This window comes from Ochotona curzoniae, unplaced genomic scaffold (genome assembly GCF_017591425.1).
Source record: "Ochotona curzoniae isolate NIBS_2020 unplaced genomic scaffold, NIBS_Ocur_1.0 contig_4064, whole genome shotgun sequence".
NCBI lineage: Eukaryota > Metazoa > Chordata > Mammalia > Lagomorpha > Ochotonidae > Ochotona > Ochotona curzoniae.
In genome coordinates, this window is record NW_024466107.1 from 1,496,574 (window position 1) to 1,516,727 (window position 20,154).

The 20,154-nt window shown below is 43.5% G+C and overlaps 1 protein-coding gene across 1 annotated transcript in view; it reads left to right on the forward strand.

The window, feature by feature from the left end:
- F13A1 (coagulation factor XIII A chain) overlaps positions 1-20,154 on the forward strand; it is a 146,580-nt gene that overhangs the window by 8,421 nt on the left and 118,005 nt on the right. The window contains exon 3 of the mRNA XM_040984026.1: positions 5,149-5,337. Within this exon, the coding sequence (XP_040839960.1) occupies positions 5,149-5,337 (189 nt within the window). The remainder of the gene's footprint in view (positions 1-5,148; positions 5,338-20,154) is intronic.

The following is a 20,154-nucleotide window of genomic DNA, read 5'->3' on the forward strand; positions in this document are numbered from 1 at the left end:
GTGCCAGGCCCTGCGACAGAGTGTTCAGTGAACTTCCGGACTTCACAGAGAAGGACACCGTGAGCCAGAAGTTACACCCAAAGTCACAGAGACATGGCAGAACTAAGATCGGAGGGCAGCCAGTCTAACCCACTGTGCAATAAGAATAATACCCTATATAGCATATAAAATTATCATGAATACATTATTTAATAGCATATGTTTTTATATATTTCATTCCCATGCAAAAGATAAGAAAACCAGGGTTCTGGGGCTGTGCCGTTGGTAGGTAGTAAAGCATTCCCACAGCAACACACTGATCTCCAATGGAGGGAGTTCCCATCGCCACCTAAGTGTGGAAGCCATTGTGTGGGGGCATATCTGCAGTGTGCTACAGCAGGCACAGGTCTCTTGTTACTGCCTGATGTAACTCCCATGACATTGGCATTTCTCTCTCTCTCTTTTTTTTTTATTGATTACATTGCATTATGTGACACAATTTTATACGTATTGGGATTCTCCCCCACCCCTCCCTAACTGCTCCCCCCCATGGTGGATTCCTCCACTTTGTTGCATTGCACAGTTCAAATTCAGTTGAGATTCTTTCATTGCAAGCATCTACAAAGCATAGAGTCCAGCATCTTATTGTCCAGATAAGTTCAACGGTTTCTTGAGGAGACCATCTCTGGTCTGAAGGTAGAGCTGGCAGAGTATCATCCTGATCAATTAAAAGTCCCAACATTACATCAGTAACAATTTATAACATTATGGAATTAGTTGACATAATATTGAGTAACCAATATGTTAAAAGAGAAAAAAAAAGAATGTAAGTTCTGAACCACATCCTGTGACTTCTACATTGACATTTTAATTATTAGTTTATATAAAACCGGGTTCTATACACCTTAAAATGGCTATAGATTACTATTCAGCTGTCTCATGTCTATTTTAATTTTAGTATTTAGCAGGTTATAGCATTGAAGCATGATTTTGCTGAACCTGGCTGTTTTTTGGGTAGTCTAACTCTATAACTCTAACAAAACATATGTCAACAGTTTGGGTGAACAGTTTTAGGAGGGGTGTGCAGAGAAATCTTCAATACCCTAGTGAGGAGTAACTAATCTTTGTGTCCCACCCAGTGAGTTATAAGTGCATCCCCGCTGACCGTTTCCTGTCTGTTTCTAATCTTTCCTGGTTGTTCTCTGTCTATCTATTCTAGATTTTTTGTTTGTTTGTTTTGAGGGGTTTCTGGAGCGATCCTGATGGTCATTACGAGAGAGGGTGGGGACCCAAAGTCAGAACCAGGGAAGGACCAGAGAAAGCTTCTCTCCCTAGTTCCGAAGGAAATTTACTGTTCTGTTTCTGCGGACCACTCAGTGCCCCTGGTTGTCATTCCAATGACCTTGGATTCTGCAAGGCAGGATTTGTACTTCTTCATCCCATGTGGGAGATCCAGATGGGGGTGGGTGACCTCAGAGTTCTCAGCCTTTGAAGGCATTCCAATTCCCCGTGGTCTCCTTGGCAGTTGGGATGTAGTCCTTGGTGCCTATACTGATAGTTCTTGGTGAGGATCTGGGAGTCTTCAGGGTTGGGATACAAGCCTTCTCCTGTCCTCCTGCTCCACTCTGGGGTCCCCCCTGCTCTGTGCATATGACCTGCTGTTAAGAGGTTGTTAGGATCGCTCCTGATTCCCCCCATAGGTTGGCGTTTTTCAACCCTGGTTTAAGCACAGAACTCGTGGGTATTCCACAACTGTCAGTGTCCTGAAAGGGTGACCCGACCTCAACTGGATCTCCTAGACATTAGCTAAGTTGGAAATCTGGTCTTTGTTTCCAGTGAGAGTTAGACCCAAGAACTGGATACCAGGGAGATGTTTGTGCTGAAGTCTTCCTCTCCTGCTCTGTGTCTGTGGACACACAGGGGCTGAGGAAGCTGAGGCATCGGGCTAACAGACTCGTCTTCAGGAGCACTGTCATGGGGAAGGAAGGCAGGAATGAAGGAGGCAATTCCTGGGTGAGCTTGACGACCAGTGAGCTGCTGCCCTGCGAGCAGCTGAGACTCCCAGAATGCTGCAGCAGACATCTCATGGGCTTCCTGGCAATCCACCATCCAGACCTATTCCCTGGTCACAGACAGAGGGCTAGCTCATTGATTCTTCACTGCATCCACTTGATAGTATCTGCAAGAGCCACACTCCCACTGTGGGTCCACCCTGTGCCTCAGCCAAGTAGCTTCGCAAACTGTGCACATTCTTGCCTCGGTCTTGTATATCCTCCTCTCTCAGCCTGAAGGCTTCTCCCTACTTCCCACTCCACGCTGGACCACAACCTGGAATCACTTCCTCCAGAGGACTTGTCTAATGCCTCTAATGCTGGTGAGGGCTCCTTCCGGAAGCTTCCTGAACTCCCTGTACCAGTACATCATAACGATGGATCCACTGCTTCGTGCTTACCATTATGCATGCAGTCAATATGTTAATTAGGTTTTGGCTTAATCATGTCACACTATGAAAATTCTGGAAAGCAGGAAGCTTGTGAGAACATTAAGTATATTGAAAGTACACTTAGAGTCTAAACTTATTTTAAGGCCATAAGACAATAAGCTAATTCAATAAGATAGAATTTAATACGAATCCATGTAAGGCTTTCAAACTGAGCTAAAAAGAAGAAAACAATCTCTTAAATAGGAACAGCACAACATAATACAAGTTAGTGACTTCGATGGATCCAAATTGAATTTTAATCTGAATTCACTATTGATAAAAATGACTTCAGACTATATTTTTGGGTGTATTATGTCACCAGATGCTTAATACAAGCCCACAGTGACATAAGAGTATGTAAGACACCAATGCTGTCCTGAGGTGGATTAAAAAAATATGCTATTTATTCCAAAAGATGTAATGGCTCCATAGGTGTTTATTAAGAAACTGCAACCAGCCAAATGCTCTTAAGTCTCGAGAAAACACTTAAAGAGAGAGAGAGACATTTACAAAATGAAACATGCTCCGGCACAGAGTGCTGGGTAAAGCTCTGGGAGTCACCTGCTGAAGAACAGTTGAAGAAACGGAAAATGCTTCACTCAGAGGAAGCCAGAGCACAGCCTTTAAATACCTCGAGAGCGCCAGACGACGTGAATAGAGGACTCAGCCTATATTTATCCAGAAGTCAGAACAAGGATCCACAGCCAGGAATATCACAGAGAGCAGATGTCCATTCATCCCAAGAGGATGTTTCAGATCATGAAAGGGTTTAAAAATGGACCCGTCGCTGTGTGAGACTGAGTTCCCAGCTTAGACAGAGGTTTGGAGCCCAGATAGAGAGGAGCTTGCATGAAGATGAGATGTTTATGCACAGCACAGCAAGTTCATGTTCATACGCAAGTAATGGGTTCAACTCGCGATGCACGCCCTGTTCCTCCGAGAGTCTGTGAGGCTGTCAAGTCGAGGGATCTGTTGGTGAGCATGGGTGGAGAACTGCTGTTGGCTTCTAATGTTAGAGATTCTACACAGCAAAGTTGTTCAGAGGCACTAAGACCAGTTCCTTGGCTGATTGAATACTAAGGATTGTGACCTTAACCGGCCCAGAATTTCAGAGAAAGACAGTTGGAAGAGGGAGGAAGAAGTAAACATCTTCTCCCTCAGCATACCAGAATAAATGTGTTCTACAGAGAGCCATGTACAGCAAGGTTCTGAGGTGGTAATGATGAAACAGCATCTTGTACTTGCTGTCTGTCACACTTGGCCATCTGAATAACCCGTGGAGCACCACGTCCTGGGAAACGCCCCATCAGACTTCATGCTCCATGACGTGAAGTCCGTGACGCCACCAGCTGCCAGGCCTAATGCCAGACCTGTTGATGCTGATCACTCAGTATTTTGATATTCATATCCTCCTGTTAATGGTGAGAAAACTCAATTATCAAAGGTCAAATATCATTGATTTTGAAACTCACATTCTGAATTCAGGATTGACCAAACTCTGAAGCTGTCTCAGAAATTGCTCAGCTTGAGAGCTAGACAGAATTGGGAAGAGCCCAGCTTCTCGTTTCTGAGGACTTCCAGTGCAGAAAACTGAGTGTGCGAGGGTGCACACTCAGTAAGTGCTCCCTGCACATTCAGTCCACAGATCCAAGGACAAACCATGCAGTAGGCAGAATCTACGAGCAGGGATGAGGCCAGCAGGCCAGCTAACCTACTTGCCACCCAACCTTCTCTCCCCATGCCCTTTGCAGCTGCAGGCATACACCCAGAAATGCCAGATATTAGACCAGATCTTCTGAATGGCTGTGGATACAGGTAGCTCACAGTCCCTCTTCTGTGGAGTAGTCATTTACAGAAGGGAGAGGAAAAGGGGCTAGAGGGAGGGCCCATGCAGAACCCCTGTGTGGGGCTTTCACACATGCTGTCTCACCTGGTCATGTGTCACATGTGTGAGAGACATGGTAGCATAATACAGTAGTCTGCTGTTACTTTATGATGGATCTTGGCGTTTTGTTGACACAGCTGACACTGCTGATTCCCAAGCTCAGAGGCATCGGCCAGACCAGCGTTTTACTCCCAGACAGGTCATTCAAATTGCTGAGGAGCCTCAAGGTTCTTTTCTGCTGTGTGGAGGAAAGTCAGCATCTAGATCTCTGACAGATATTAATTTCCATTCTCCAGTCCTGTCCCCTCGTCTTCCACTGCCTTTGAGGGGCTAGATCCATCTTAAGAATTACGCAAGATGGCATGTGACCCTGCCTAATGCAAGAGGAGAGTTGTGTGTTCATGACCAAGTCTGTCCTTTCAGTGCCGCCTCCGAAGCCTTACCTGAATGGATTCTTCCTTAGGAAGGTGAGGACGGAAAGTGGTCATTCCTGCTTCCCCTGAGTTAGTCACACAGGTATAGTAGTCGTGGCAGGAAGTACCCCAACCTGATACACACAGCGTGGGAGCTGGAACCCCGATGCTTGCTGTGTCTAAGGTGTTGAATGCCGTGTGGCCTGCAATGCGGTCACAGGTGGAAGAAGCTTTAACAGCTCACTTGAAACGCAAGCTGGTGTCCCTGTGCACTTTCCATTCAGCAGACCTGCCTTCCTTCCTTCTTTGGGCAAAATCACTTTGTTTCATGCACCTTGGTGTTAAAGGAGTTGCTCAATGGCTCCCTCTCTTGTCTCCTCTGCATACAGACTACCTGAGTGTCACGGATGTCCACCTGTTCAAGGACAGGTGGGACACCAACAAGATCGACCATCACACGGACAAGTACGACAGCAACAAGCTCATCGTACGGAGAGGGCAGGCGTTCTACGTCCAGATCGACTTCAACCGTCCGTACGACCCCACGAGGGATTTCTTCAGGGTGGAATATGTGATTGGTGAGTGCCACACGCAAGCTCCAGCTGTGAGACCAGGGGCCGCTCCGTGGGGAGGGGCGGGGAGAGCTGCCATTGTGTTGTTTCTTTCAAACTTGGACAATGGTTGGAGCCGGGGAGCATCCAAACCCTGGATTGTCCTGTGAGAAGGGTCTGAATGGAGCCATTCACTAATGTTTGGAACTTATTCCATGCAAATTAAAGTGTACACAATTTTTACAAAATATTAGCTATGTTTCCTATAGGATATTCAGACATCCCATAATTGTGGCTTTTAGTTTATCATTATGATGTCTCCTGTACTGAAAATCTTTACAAAATTTCAGCATATGATTTCCACACATATACGGGATACGTATATAGAATATACACTCAAGTATACACATATATATATTCCATATTCCATGTATGTGTCTGTATGTATCACATAGGTTGTTGTTCTCTAATCTTGTCCCATGTAAAGTACTATTTAACTTTGATCATTAAACCGTATTATTAAGGTACAATGATCAACCTGTGACACACTTGGTCAATGTCTCTCAGAAAATTTACAAGTACCAGGGAAGCATGCACAGAAAGGAAAGAGTGGCTAGATACAAGGAACTCAGCTTACATAACTCTACACAGAAAGGGAAAAAAAAGACAATCAGGTAACTGATAGTTCATCAATCAGTTATTTTTTATTTTTAATTTTTAAAAATCTATTTGAAAGAAACAGCTGACATGTGTGGTTCCCGACCAAAATGCCCACAGAGGCTGGGAGCAGAGAACTGTCAAGATCTCCTGCATGGGAGCTGCCACCTGCTAGTCCCAAGGCCTGCCTTGGCAGAAAGCTGTGTCATGGCTAGGCTGACGTCCAGGCCACCCAGCCAGACTCTCATCCACGAACTCCATCAGCAGTCATTTTTACACACAGAAAAAGACAACGGGGTGGGGGAAGGATTTTGACATATTTAACAGAAAACTCCATGCCCAAAACACCCACAAAAAAATTGTATATGTACAGCAGAAAAAGAATATGAAAGAGACAATCTGAAAAAGAAAAAATACCCAAATGTCCTATAATCATACAGAAACATTGGGAAAGCCAGTCAAAATATTATGTGTTGCACTGGCAAAAGTTTGAAAAAAAATCTCTTCCTGGGGTATATTTAGAGAAAAGCATACCTTGCTGGTATAAATGTGCAACATTATATACCTTTTCCAGAAAGTAATTTATCAATATCTGTTAATGTGAAAAATTTATATCTCCTTTTGATTACACTCTCAGGCATCCATGCCAAAAATACTTATTATTCACTTTATAAGGATATTACAAACTATAGCATTATATGCAGTGGCAGAAAGTAAACATTGAACATACACATCTCCCAAGAATTACATAGATGGTGAATAATTCATATGATGGACAATTATTTTACTAAAGAACAAATGAAAACGACGCCAGATGATTTTAAGAAAGGTGATGAATGAGAAAAATGTGGAAAAACGAACATATGGTTCCCCCTTTCCACTTTCTGAAACTGCGGCTCATACTGGAACCCGGAAACGCAGTGTGGTTTTTCCTCTCTGTAACTACTAGAAAGTTTGGGTTTACAAATCAGGCATGCTGTGATTAACAAGAACGAACGGGGAAATAGAACAGTACTAAGAAAATGTTGTGGCAGATGTGAATGTGGTCTCTCTCCCCTTCTCGCCCTGCTCATCGTGATGTAATGATGCAGGGCCTGTGTGTCGAGATGAAGGGGGATGAATGACTTAGTGTTACACCACTACAGGAGGGTGAACTGCTACGCTCCGACAATCAATGTGATTATTGGAGCAGCTGCTGAGACTAACGGGCAGGGAGTGCATACCGTGTGGATACACTGACCCAAAGCATGGTTTGTGTTCTAGCAAGGAGCAGAACACAAGAGATTTCATCATGCGCCTCATCATGGCACACGCATACACACGCGTGTGTCTACATATGTCCTGATGTGCCTGTATGTAAGCATTAGATGCTTTGTCATTTCCTAGACACACTTGCAATATAGCGGTCACCCGTATACTCCCAGACAGCCATCTGCAATTCAGTCCACGTTCTGCTTCAACAATCAAGGCATTATTTTATCTCTGCCTTTATAGTCAGGTGTGTAGAGCAATAAGAAAGTACAGCATCCTTAGCCTTGGATTGCACCTGTCTGAGACCTGAGACACTCTCCCACAAGTCAGCCAGCTAATGATGATGGTAACGGAAGACTCGGGGAGAACATGAACATCCCAGATCTGGGGTCCCAAGAGACTGACTCTGAGAAGTGGGCTTGTGTGCAGAAAGTTTACTGCAGAGCATCTCAGGGTCTGCATGTGCACGTGAATGGATGTGTCGTTGTTGGGTAAAGGGGAGAGGCCACAGAGTCCTCCAAGGATTTCAAGGTGAGCTCTGAAGCTGGGTTGATTTGGAGAGCTCTCCCACCTTGAGGCAAGGGCAATGACCATATATACCCATCCTTGACTCGTCACTGGCTCCTGGCAACCCCAGCAGAGGTGTTGCAACCTCATACCAGATGGTCCGTGTACAGATGATTCCCAAAATACCGTCATCTAACTTAGAATTTGCTTATTTTCTGAGACAGAGATAGTGAGATCTCTTTCTATTGCTTTGCCCCACTAGCCAGTGCTGGGCTGGGATCAGAGCTAGAATCCAGGATGAAATTGAGGCCTCTCTTTGTGTGTGGCAGCAGTCCAGTTGCTTGAGTCTTTGCCGCTGCACACCAAAGTCAACATTAGCAGGAAGCCAAGCTGGGAAGCAAACCCAGACATTCAGACGTGGTATCTGAACATGTTGTTTGTCTAAACTCCTGCACCTTGTGATATTTTTAACCTAACAAAAAGTGCAAAAATGATCAACACTCAAAAGACACTAAACTTCCAATTTTAAATTGAGATTTTTCCCCCTTAGGCTAGCACACACATTGCAGCTCTCTCAAAATGCTGTGTAGTCATGAGTGGTAATCTTCCCGCACTTCATATTCTCCAAAAAGTCCCACACGACAACCTCAGCTTCCCAGCTGTGGTACTGCTAAGATTGAAAACAAACAAACAAAAATTATTGGGCATTCATAGGGCCTGGGAAATAATTCTGTTAACACACACTGCAAGTTCAGTAAGACTGAATCAAGCTGTGGAAATTAGATTTTGCAAGTAATGGCTGTAATAAGAAGAGACAAATTTTGAATGTGAACTTGAAATAAAATTAAATGCAAAGGTTTGTATATGCAGGTGCACTTCAATATCAGAAGGCCCAGATGGCAAAAATAGTGCTTAAAAACCAGAAAAGACAACAAGTTATATAAAAAGGGATCTCCTTAAATATTTCTTTTGGAATATCTAAAATTATAAGCTGTATCAACAAAAAATCAATTTAAGTATGACTTTCAACAAAAGTAACTCTTTTCTTTTAAAGATTTATTTATTTATTTGAAAGGCAACATTACAAAGAAGGGGGAATGGGGGAAAGAGAGAGATCTTCCCTCGGCTGATTCACTCCCCAAATGGCTGCGATGCCTGGAGCTGGGCCAGGCCATAGGCAGGAGTCAGGAGCTTCTCCTGGGTCTCCTACTTGGTTTTAGGGACCCAAGCACTTGGACCATCCTCTGCTGCTTTCCTTTGGCACATTAGCAGGGAGCTGGATCAGAAATGGAGCAGCCAGTACTTGACCCAGTGCCCCAATGGAATGCTAGAACCGAAGGTAGTGGTTTTACCCACTACGCCACAGAGCCAGCCTCAAGAAATTAACTAGTTTACAAAGAAAGGTGTTTTTTTTAATATATATATATATATATTTTTACTAATTACATTGCATTATGTAACATAGTTTCATAGGCTCTGGGGATCCCCTCACCCCTCCCCGTACCCTCTGCACCCCCCCATGGTGGATTCCTCCTCCTTGTTGCTGTATTACATTTCAAATTCAGTCAAGATTCTTTAATTGCAAGAGTATAGCAAGCATAGAGTCCAGCATCTTATTGTCCAGATAAGTTCAACAGTTTCTTGGGGAAACCATCTCTGGTCTGAAGGTAGAGCTGGCAGAATATCATCCTGATCAATTAAAAGTCCCGACATTACATCAGTAACAATTTATAACATTATGGAATTATTTGACATGGTATTGAGTAACCAATATGTTAAAAAATAATGCAAGTTCTTAACCACATCTTGTGACTACTTCATTGACATTTCAATTTTAGTTTATACACAGAACTGGCTTCTATACACCTTAAAATGGCTATAGATTACTATTCAGCTGTCTCGTGTCTATTTTCATTTTAGTATTTAGCAGTTAATAGTGTTGAAGCTTAATTTTGCTGAACTTGGCAGATTTTAGGATAGTCCAAACTGGCTTATAATTCTAACAAGGCATATGTCAACAGTTGAAATGCAGAACAGTTTTAGGAGGCGCGAGCAGAGAAATCTTCAATACTTTAGTGAGGAATAATTAATATTTGTGTCCTACCTAGTCAGGTATGTGTGAGTCCATGCTGACCAATTTCTGTCTGGTTCTACTAAGCTAAGAAAGCTGTTTTGTATTGAAAAAATTAACTTATTACTCACTTGCCCCAGATTTTCATTCAATTTTTTTGTTCCTGCTTCACTCTTTTTACTGAAAACTTTGTCATAAGATGTAGCAGGTAGGGTATGCTAAAGCACTGGAGTTGTTTGCGTTTGCGGCTGTCTTCAGAGACTTAGGATGTAAGACTAATCAATGAGTGACTCTAATCAGTTTGCATAACTTTACTACATCTGCAAATGTCATTTCATTATTTATGCAAGATGGCTCTTCTGACCTCTGTGTACTAGGATCTCTGAGTAAATGGTGAACGGGAGAGTTAGGGCATTCCCTTGGCCAGAGCCTGCTGAGCATGTGCCCTAAAGCTGGTCTGTGCTTTGATGAGTGCCTTCCTGAGTCCCTGGCGAAGCAGCACAGTTCTGTGAGGCGGACAGGAGTTGCTGGTGAGCTTGAGGTGGTGTGCACGGCCTTTTATTCCCATGACAATGTGTGGCCATGACAACGGGTCAAAAGCGAGGAGTGCAATGTGGAGGATAGGTCTTGCTAATATGTAGCTGGGGCTGTAAAAAGCTCGGACTGACTTCTGGTGCTGAATCACTACTACTCTAACACAAGACCCACACATTTGAGAAGTCCAGGTAGGGCTTTTGCAAGGTCATTGTGGGGACAGAATTCTCACCTAGGCTCCTCTCCAGCTCTCAAAGCAATCAAGGTCACCCTTCCTGGTGAATCCTCGTGTAGATGAGTTCTGCCAAGTGGCCTTCTTGTGGAGGCCACTTGAGCATTCTCCTGGTTCTTTTCTTGGTGTCAAAGTGAGACTGCAGAGCTCCAAGCTTTCAAAAGAAATCTTTGCAACTGTATCAGCAAAAACCTACCCCTCTGATCAGAAAAACAAAAACAGTCCCAAAACCCCCAGCCAACTATCCTAGTCTCCTTAATGACTCTCACCCATCCAGGAATTGAGGTGTTTCCCCTTTTCCAGTGTCCGTGGAGGACAGAGACAGGGACAAGAGAGAGTTAAAAATGGATGCTGGCAGACCTCCAGCCATCCAAACTCAGCTCTGCCTTTCTGTGAGTGTGTCCATGTGGTTCTTCCTGACCAGCAGCATTGAGGAGCTCATGGGAGGGTACAGCCATCATGTGCATTCCTGGGATTGGCTCAACTGCACGTACTCGGCCTCATTGACCCCATAAAACCTCGAACCACCACCAGGGCCTTGATAGCCCTGCCATTGATTCGTCATTTAGCACTCCATGGGAAGCTGGCTCATGTCAGCCTTGGGTTCTCTTGAGGACAGTGGTGGCTTGGAGCGTTCTTGTTCCAAAAAGCATGCTTCAGCTCACTCTACCATTTTGGCAGGGCGTCCATGACAGAAAGGATGCTCAGAGGAGAGCAGATGGAGCCTGGGTTGGGAGTATGGTTTCAGAGATGGAGAGGAAGGATGGATCTGAGGAATTAGGTAGAAGGCAAGACAGACAAAGCTTGGGCAAGCACATGACGTGGTGGTAAAGTGTCAACTTCCCATATGTGTTCAGTCCTCAGCCTCATTCCTGACAACAACTTCCCACTCATGTGGGCCTAGGGTGGCCCAGGTATTCGGACTGTTCACTCCAGGCTGGTGATCCAAGTCTACAACCAAGTGGACCTCTCTCGGAGAAAGCATTTTAAGTCTACAGAACTTGAGATGCTAGTCCATGTGGGGTGAGAGGCAGGCAGAAAGTCAAGTTTATCTCCCAAGTTCCTGGCTATGTGACTATGACAATAAAGTAACTTCTGAAAGAAATAAAGCTCTGAGAAAGCAATAGAGAATGCCGCAAACCTCTGGGACCCTGCAAATGCCTGAGCGATCTAGAAGAAGCTGTTGGCTTCCGGCTTTGGATCTGCTCGTCCCTGGTCGATGCAGACATTGGGAGAGTGAGTTTGTAGATGGAAGATTTTTATATCCGTCCTTCTCTCTGCATATTTGTCTTCTCAATCAAAATAAGTAAATCTTTTAAAAAATAATGTACACATGAGTCTGAAGCTTGGAGAAGAGGTCTGGGTTAGACAGATGTACATTTGAATGAGGAAACAATGGACTGAGACTCAAATCCTGAGGCAGGGAAAAGATAATTTTAAGGAGTAATTCCATAAACTGGAGAAGACAAATATCATGAGGTAATATAAGTAAGAAAAAAAATTTTTTTTAAAGCAAGAAAGAAAATCAAGAGAGTTCTGCGTCACTCAACCAAAGAGAGTTGAATATTTAAAGAGGTAACAGTGAGCACCTTGGTGCAACAAAGCCAGGTGTCATGAGGTTAGAATTTTCCATTGGACTCAGCCATTAGGGATGCTGGTTACTTGGGGAGAAATCAAATTTTAATGGTCTGGAAGTAACAGAGATGTGAAGAAGTGGATGTGGTAAATTTGAATTAATCATTAAAGAAATTTGGAGGAAAAGAAATATTGGGTGGTAATGAGAGAATAATGAGGTTAATGCAGGAGTGTCGATTTGCATATATATTTTAGGATTGAGGAGAGGGGACTGGTTGAGAGAATCGTGAAGACTCAGGAAAAATGGTGGGTGACTGAATGAAAATCCTGGAATAGGCAGAAGCAAAGAGAGAGTTGTTGTGGAAGAAAAATGCCCTGTCCCTAGAGGGTACTGAGCAAAGAGGCGAACGAATGGGAATGATTTAGGTACAGAAACCTAGCCTTGTTTGGACGACTTGCAGTTCTTCTGAAGTGTCAGAGGTGAGCAGGTGCCGTCGTTGCCCAGGGCTTGCAGGAGCATGCTTACAAAATGTACCACCCGAATCTTTTAATACCTTGTTTTCTCATGGACCAGATTATACCAAGTTAAATCACCATGATGATGTGAGACCATTATGTACATAACACACTTTCTCCCCTGAGAAATGTTTTGTCCCAAGTTTTGCAGCTCACAATGTATTGAGAAATTTTTCCCTGTCCTTTTTTTTTTAATTTCTTTTTTACTGCATTTAGTAAGAGGAGGCTACCGATTTCCTCATTTTGAAGCAACGTTTTATGTAGGGTGCCATTTCAAATGCTGGCTCTTGGGGCTTTCTGAATTGATGACCAACAGGTTCATTTTGAACATTTCTGTGAAGTGACTAATAATGGCATCTGAAGAACTGGGACAGGGTTTCCTAGGACGTGTTCTCTCTGAACACCTGTCGTGTGAGATGCTCCTTGGGGACAGAGGCGGTTCTGTGGTCGGATACATTTGGACCCTGCTGTGTCTTGGGCCTTTTCTAAGACAGTCCCAAGACACTTAGAAAATTAGAGGCTCGGAGTAAGCACACAGTCAAGAAGTAAGTCTGGTTTAGCCCATTCTCCAAAATTGTTTAACTACAAGAACTGCCTGGCTTTTTTCAATTTTTTTTTAATTTGTTGATTCTATTAAGCCTCAATCTATCCATTCAGTAAACTTTCTATAGAGTAAAACTATAGAATACCATCATCAAATGGCAGTACAACTAGGGTATACCAACTCTTGCAGGAATAATTCCACCCCCACCCTGCCATTCTCAATTTCAGTGGCCCAGAAAACAAAATACAACCATCAAATTTTTGTCCATGGGTTTATGAGTAGACTACATTTCGCCTGATTTAACAAGGCTTAGTCAAACTTCAACTTCATGTATGAGGCATGTCTTTAAAGTTCTAGGGCCTGAAGCTACATGTAGAATGTTCTTCGGGTGGTGGATGGCAATAATTCAACAGACCAAGCCAAGTTATTTAAGCACATTCGAACATTGTGCTGCTTCATCGGCCAATATTTCATTGTCCAAAGCAAGACACATGACCAAACTTTCTATTAATGGAGAGGAGAAATGTACTCTTTCTCTAGTGGGATGGTACCAAAAAGCACAGGTACAAATGTAACGCAAATTTATGAAACAAATGCAGGTTTGCAAAAAAAAAAGTTCTACTTCAATATGGCAAATTTTCTAAAGTCAAAGTGGTATTAAACCAATGTCATGGCTAAAGCTAAATATAACATAATATTATTTCAAAGTGTGTTTTTGGAGTTTTGATATGGAAGGGGGAAAAACAACCAGAACTTAATTCATAAATAATCGTGTTGAGGATCACAGACTTTGAGAATCTCACAATGACTCAAGAATAAAAGGAGGCTCCAAAATCCCTTTGACAGTTCCTAAGTCCAGTTGCTACTCACACTGCAATACTGCCCCAGTTCCTAAGTCCAGCTGCTACTCACACTGCAATACTGCCCCAGTTCCTAAGTCCAGCTGCTACTCACACTGCAATACTGCCCCAGGGCTGCATGCCAAACACAATTTCATCTTCCTTGCCATGTCTAGTAAGGGTTAATATACTTGGCAGATCACAGTTCAACCACTCCTGTTGACCTTCAATAAATGAAGACCATTTAATTTCCATCATATCCTTTCACAAAAATGTGCAGGTCACCATAGGAAAAGCTGAACACTAGTTGCAAGCTACATTTATTCTGCCTGGTTTGGAGGAGAGTAGGCATTAGAACATGAGTGTACTTCTAAGTCTGTGTGTTACACTAATTTAATATCTACTTTTTCCTTTGACAAAATTAAGATTTTATGCCAGCATTAAAGTAACTCGACTGATTTGGCATTCATATCCCATAACTTTTCTTTATAAAAATACATTTTAAGATTCGTTCTTGTTAAGATGGTTCCCAGGTTTTTATTTGATATCCTTTTCCACAAAGCCCAGTTACCTTTCTTCAGAATGTGTTTACAAAGCGTGCTTTTTAATACCCTGTGCTGAAACTTAATCACCTCCTCCTACTCACGGGGTTCAGAACCCAGAGAGATCTGGGTCCCACTTTCTCAGGCAAAATGCTTGGAAGGCACCTTGGGGAGAATGTGTGATTATATGGGCAGATAAAGGATTCCTCAGGAAGTGCTAATTGAGCTGGGTCTCAAAGGATAAAGTAGGAGCTGACTTACAGGAAGGCAAAAATGTATTTGGGTTACATACTCATTATTCAAAATGCATTGGACCAGAAGTACTCCAAATGTTGGATTTTCTTGCATATAATCATGAAGTACATTGGAGATGAGACTCAAATTTAAACATGAAATTCGTGTATGTTTCATATATGAGGAAGCTTTAAGAATTCATGGAAAAAAATTAAAAGTTTACATGAAGCACAAAGTTGAAATCCACACATAGTATTCCCATATTGCATATTTTTCCTAAACTTCTTAAAAATCTTTAATTTACCTAACCATATTGCAGAGGCACTCTTACATAATATTTTTCATAATTTTGTGCATGATGCAAAGTTTAACAGTGTGGAATCTTCCACTGGTTGCATCATATTGTACTCAAAGTATTTTTGGAATATTTTGGATTTGGGGGTTTTGATAAGGGATGTCCAACATGTATTCTAGACAAGAAGAACACAGCAGAGCTTGGAAATGTATTGGTGGCCTTGGTAGAGGCGCTCAGGTGTTATTTAGCAAATTGCCAGGAGCCCCTTCAGTTTTAAATAGAGTATTGAGAAGATATGAAAAAGAATCTGAAGATAAAGTGGAAGACTGCTTTGGTTATTAGCAAGAGACTGGGAACAACAAGATCTTACTGGTAGGTGCTGGGACACGTGTGATTTTGTATGAATTTCTCCCCTCCCTGGTCCACCCCAAAATGAACATGAATTTATTTCTAGAACAAGAGGTTGTAACATGGGTGAGGGTGTATGTGTGTGTAGAATGTGATACTTTCATGGTGTTCACAGGAGTTGCCCTTGGCCATTTGTAGGGTCAGGGCCACGGGGTGGGAAACAGCGTGGTGGGGGAGGAGCTAGACACAGGTGGATTCTCTTCGTTGTCCCAGCTCCACCCTGGAGAGTGAGCACAGGATCACCGAATCCCCCAAAATCCCATTTTCTTGTCTTGTCTAATAGGGATTATACTATTTTAAATGGTATTTATGGGTTAAAGAAGCTAATGTATCTGAGACACTTTTGTTATTTTTAAATAGACTACTTAAAAAAATAGACTGTTGCTAGGGATGTAAGTTGAAACAGCTCTTTTGGAAAATACTATGAAGATTTCTCAAAAAATGATCAGTAGAATTACCATATAATCTAGTAATCTGTCCACAGTATATATACCCAAAAGAATTGAACTCAGTGTTTCAAAGTAGCTTTGCATTCCACATTCATTTTGATATTATTCACAATAGCGAAGATATGGGAGCAACCTAAATGTGCACCAATGGATGAGTAGATAAAATGTGATCAATAAGTGTGTGTGTATATACAGAGAGAGGCATGAGTGAGAGAGAGAGAGAGAGAGAGGGAGAGAGAGAGGAAGAGAGAGGAAGAGAGAGGAACACTGCAGTATGGCCTTTAAAAACGAGAGTCTGTCCTCTCCAACAGCATAGATAGACCTGGAGGACATTGTGTAGAGTGAAATAAGCCAGGCAAAATGACAGATGGTGGAGGACTTCATTTATACACGTAGTCCAAGAAAGTCTACCTCATAGAAGGAATAAAAACATGGTTCCCTAGGCTGAGGGGGAAGGGAGGGCCTGGAGAAAGAGATGGTGCTGATCAAAGGACCCAGAGTTTTATCAGAGGAGTAAGTTCTAGTGACTTGTTCTGTGGTGACCATGGCTAACAACTACCATTATTTATTTTGGGATTGCTAGAAGATCAGATTTTTACTGTTCTTACCACAAAGGTGGCAAATTGGTAAGATAATGGATGTGTCCATTATTGATTATCTTTTACAATGTGCATGTAGATCAAAGCCCATAAGTAGGCACAATTATTGGCAATTTAGAGACATCCACAGACCAGAGCAAAAAGGATAAAAGAGGCATCGAGGGTGAGATGGCAGGTCGCTGCCCTTGTATCTTTTTGGCAAAGAAATCCATCAATGAACATAAGCCAAGCACAGCCAGTGTTCTTGCAGAATCTGTGAGAGTTTGACAACCTAAAGGTATCTGGAGTCGTTCGCGACTCTAGCTGATTCAAGGTCCTGTGTTCCAGTGCCAGAGACCTCACTCGGGGTCTCCGCCCTGTCTTGTGATCCATATCCGGGCTGGGACAGCTTGCCAGTGAAGCCTGGGATCTGTGGGATAAAAGAGTTGTTCACAGCATGAAGGGTCGTACAAGGAAACCTTAGCAAGGGCTGAGTCTTGTCACAGGAACATTCGCACAGGAGGGCCTGCCTTTTGCCCTCCTCCTCTGCCCCCACTATGCCTCCAGTCTTGTTTTTGTCTGCGTTTGTACCTTTGCCCTTTTGTCTTCCACTGATGTCTGGCCTTTGGGAGACTTGCTTACTAAGCCTGGCTCATTAGCAGCCAGGTAATTGGAACTTTACTTCATCAGGAAAAGCCGCCATCTTCACTCCAGGATAATGCAGTGGGGACACTCCTTGTGTTTTCCACATAAATTCTCAGACATTTGTTCAGTATGTCAAATAAGGAGTGAGGGAGGTGGGGAGGACAATATTTAATGAAAATGAATGTGCCCGGTATTCTACGCTGGAGTCTGCTGTCTCCAGTTTGGACACGGAGAGAGGCTGCCAGTGGAGTCAAATCCACTGAAGGAAGCAGACAAGTGGCCTCATTATTTACCATCTGTGCCCTCTGGTTACACCGCCAGCGTGTTGTAAGGAGATAACCAGAAGCTCTTTGAACAGCGTAGTGATAGTTCCCTGCTAATAAGATGACCCAATTACCAGTCTTATTTTGAATATTGCAACTATACAGGAAGACTAAATCCTGACAGTATTCCTTGAGGAAGTATAACTTTCGTTAAGTGTTCTTGTAAGAACACAGGCACTGGAGACTGTAAGGTTATAAATAGTGGTCACTCTCTTTGATTTCCCTCTCCATCCTCTTTCTTTTCAACATCTCAGCCATCTTCCTCATCTTTTCTCCTCTGTTTTATAGCTTCTCTCTCTCTTCCCCTCCCTCTTACAAGCACACAGTCACACACTCGCACACACATGCACACTCACACACCTGGGCTGTCATGTATGTGTTAGAGGAGTAACGGAGGTTGGCACAGTAACCTTTGTGTCTGTGGAGCTGTATTCCTCCAGCCTTCAGGAAGCCACGGTCGGATTGGAACAGTGGGAGCTCCTTTGCTTCACTGTGGAATGCTTTGCTGTGGGCTTTGTTTCCTCAACTCCTATCCTTTCACACTGGTTAGGACTCTTGGTCACATCTTCCCCACCTTGTTCAGTGAGTCTAAGGTGCCAAGCCTCGGATGTTTCTGGTGCTTTGTGACACCTCACGAGAGGCAGAGAGGAATTTAAGAAGATGCCTCTTCTTGTCTCTGAAGAGCTTGCTCTAGAGAATTCCATGAACAATCAAGAAATGCAGCCATAGGGTCTAATCAGATGCTACCATGGTGCAATTCTCTGCCAGAAATGAGTATCAGAGGAAGGCAGGAATTACTCAGAGCCTGCAGAGTCCAGGAACAAGCCGTAGTTGAAGCATAAAGTCTTATAAGAGGGCAGGCTGGTCTGAGGATGAAGCTGGAGGAATTGGAAGTACAGCGGGAGGGATAGGCGATATCCATCTTCCAGGTTAGGAGTCAAGTTTTATTCTGATGACATACATGAGCTTCTAATAAAGACGACATCTGCCACCACGTCATGTCGCTGTGTTGGATTTGGGGGTTTGGCACCAGCCCCTCCAGACTCCTAGATCCTGCCATGGTAGAGGGGATCCACTTGGAGAGGACTATGAGGCATCTGCTGCCCTTAGAATCAGCTTAATGTTGGCTCGGTGAACCTTTGTCGCTCACAGAGGTAGAATTTAGAGCTTCTGTTTGTGGCTTTGGCAGAGGTATGCTGTGAACATGACATCATCTCCGCCAAACACATCAGATGAAGATGCAAGCCCTGCAAACTAGGTTTAAGAAGAAATCAGGGTCTCATTATGTGACCAAAAGCCATGAAGGCAGCGTTCATTTTCTGAGAACAGTTTAAAAGCAGCTCTGTTTGAGGCAGTGGCTCAAAAGGCTAATCCTGGGCTTGAAGTACTCACATCCCATGTGGGCACTGGTTCCAGTCCCAACTGGCTGCTCCGTTTCTTACCCAGTTCCTTGTTCATGGTATGGAAAAGTAGCATAAGATGGCTCAAGTCCTTGGGCCCTTGCACCCCTGTGGGAGATCCAAAAGAAGCTCTGGCTTCTGTGACCACTTAGGCAGTGAGTAAGTGGATGGAAGATCTCTCTGTATTTCTGTATATTTTACTTTCAAATGAAAACAAATAGTTGAAAAGCATAACTCTGTGCCCATGCAGAATATCGCTATGGTCCCATTGTCTCACCTTACTCAAAGTTTACAGTAGTGAAAAGTCTACTAAACAGCTTCTAACTGAGTAATGGGCAGGTAGTGTATACAGAGCAGATACAGGGGACAAAAGGTGATTCACTTCTCAGGTGAGATGGAGGAGTGTGGCATGAGAACAATGAGATATTTCTGGAATCTTCCATTTGCTATTTATGTGCTATCGCTGTAACTGAAGCTGTGGGAAGTGAAACCATGCAAGTGGAGAGGGGGTGGGTCACCGTGCTCTGTGACTCCCTAGGGTATGGGTTGGGGAGGTGGGTCACTGGAATTAGCTGGACTCTCCATCAAGTCAGTTGGGGGAGGTCAAAGACTCCATAGGACACATCTATTGCCTTTTAACCTTTTGTGACCAAGTGCAATAGGATGGCATCCACAGCAACTTAGGGGAAGAAAATGGGCCCAAGTTGCAGGACTCCGTGGCTCAACCAGTGTGGAAAACCCAGCTTTCTGTGTGTAAGCCAATTATAGGAGACAGTTCAAGTTATAGTCTGTATTTGAATATGAAGAAGTTAAGGCAGTGGTGTCCCAAGGGTGTCAAGAATGTCACATGGCTCACCGAGTGGCTCAGAGACCTTCCTCTGAGCCAACCTTCGCTTGGTGCCATGCTCCCCAGACTTCCCCACACTCCACCCCATCAAAACGCCATTTGACAACTAAGCCATGTAGAGGAGGAACTCTCAGCTACCCACTAAGGAAGAGTTCAATTCAAGCTCCTGAATGCCTCTACGTCTGAGATACTCCTCAGATTACCTCTTAGCTTCTTGTTCACACTTGGTGGGAAACAGCGTCTTAACATCTTAACGCAATATTTTGCTCTCCAGTCGTTGAATCACATTCTGTGAATTCTGATGTCTTTGTAGATTCTACGCCCAGGGTCAGGCCAGGAATCCTAGGAGCAGCCAAGACCTAGGACCCCAATTCTTATAGGAAGGAAGAGGCTGATG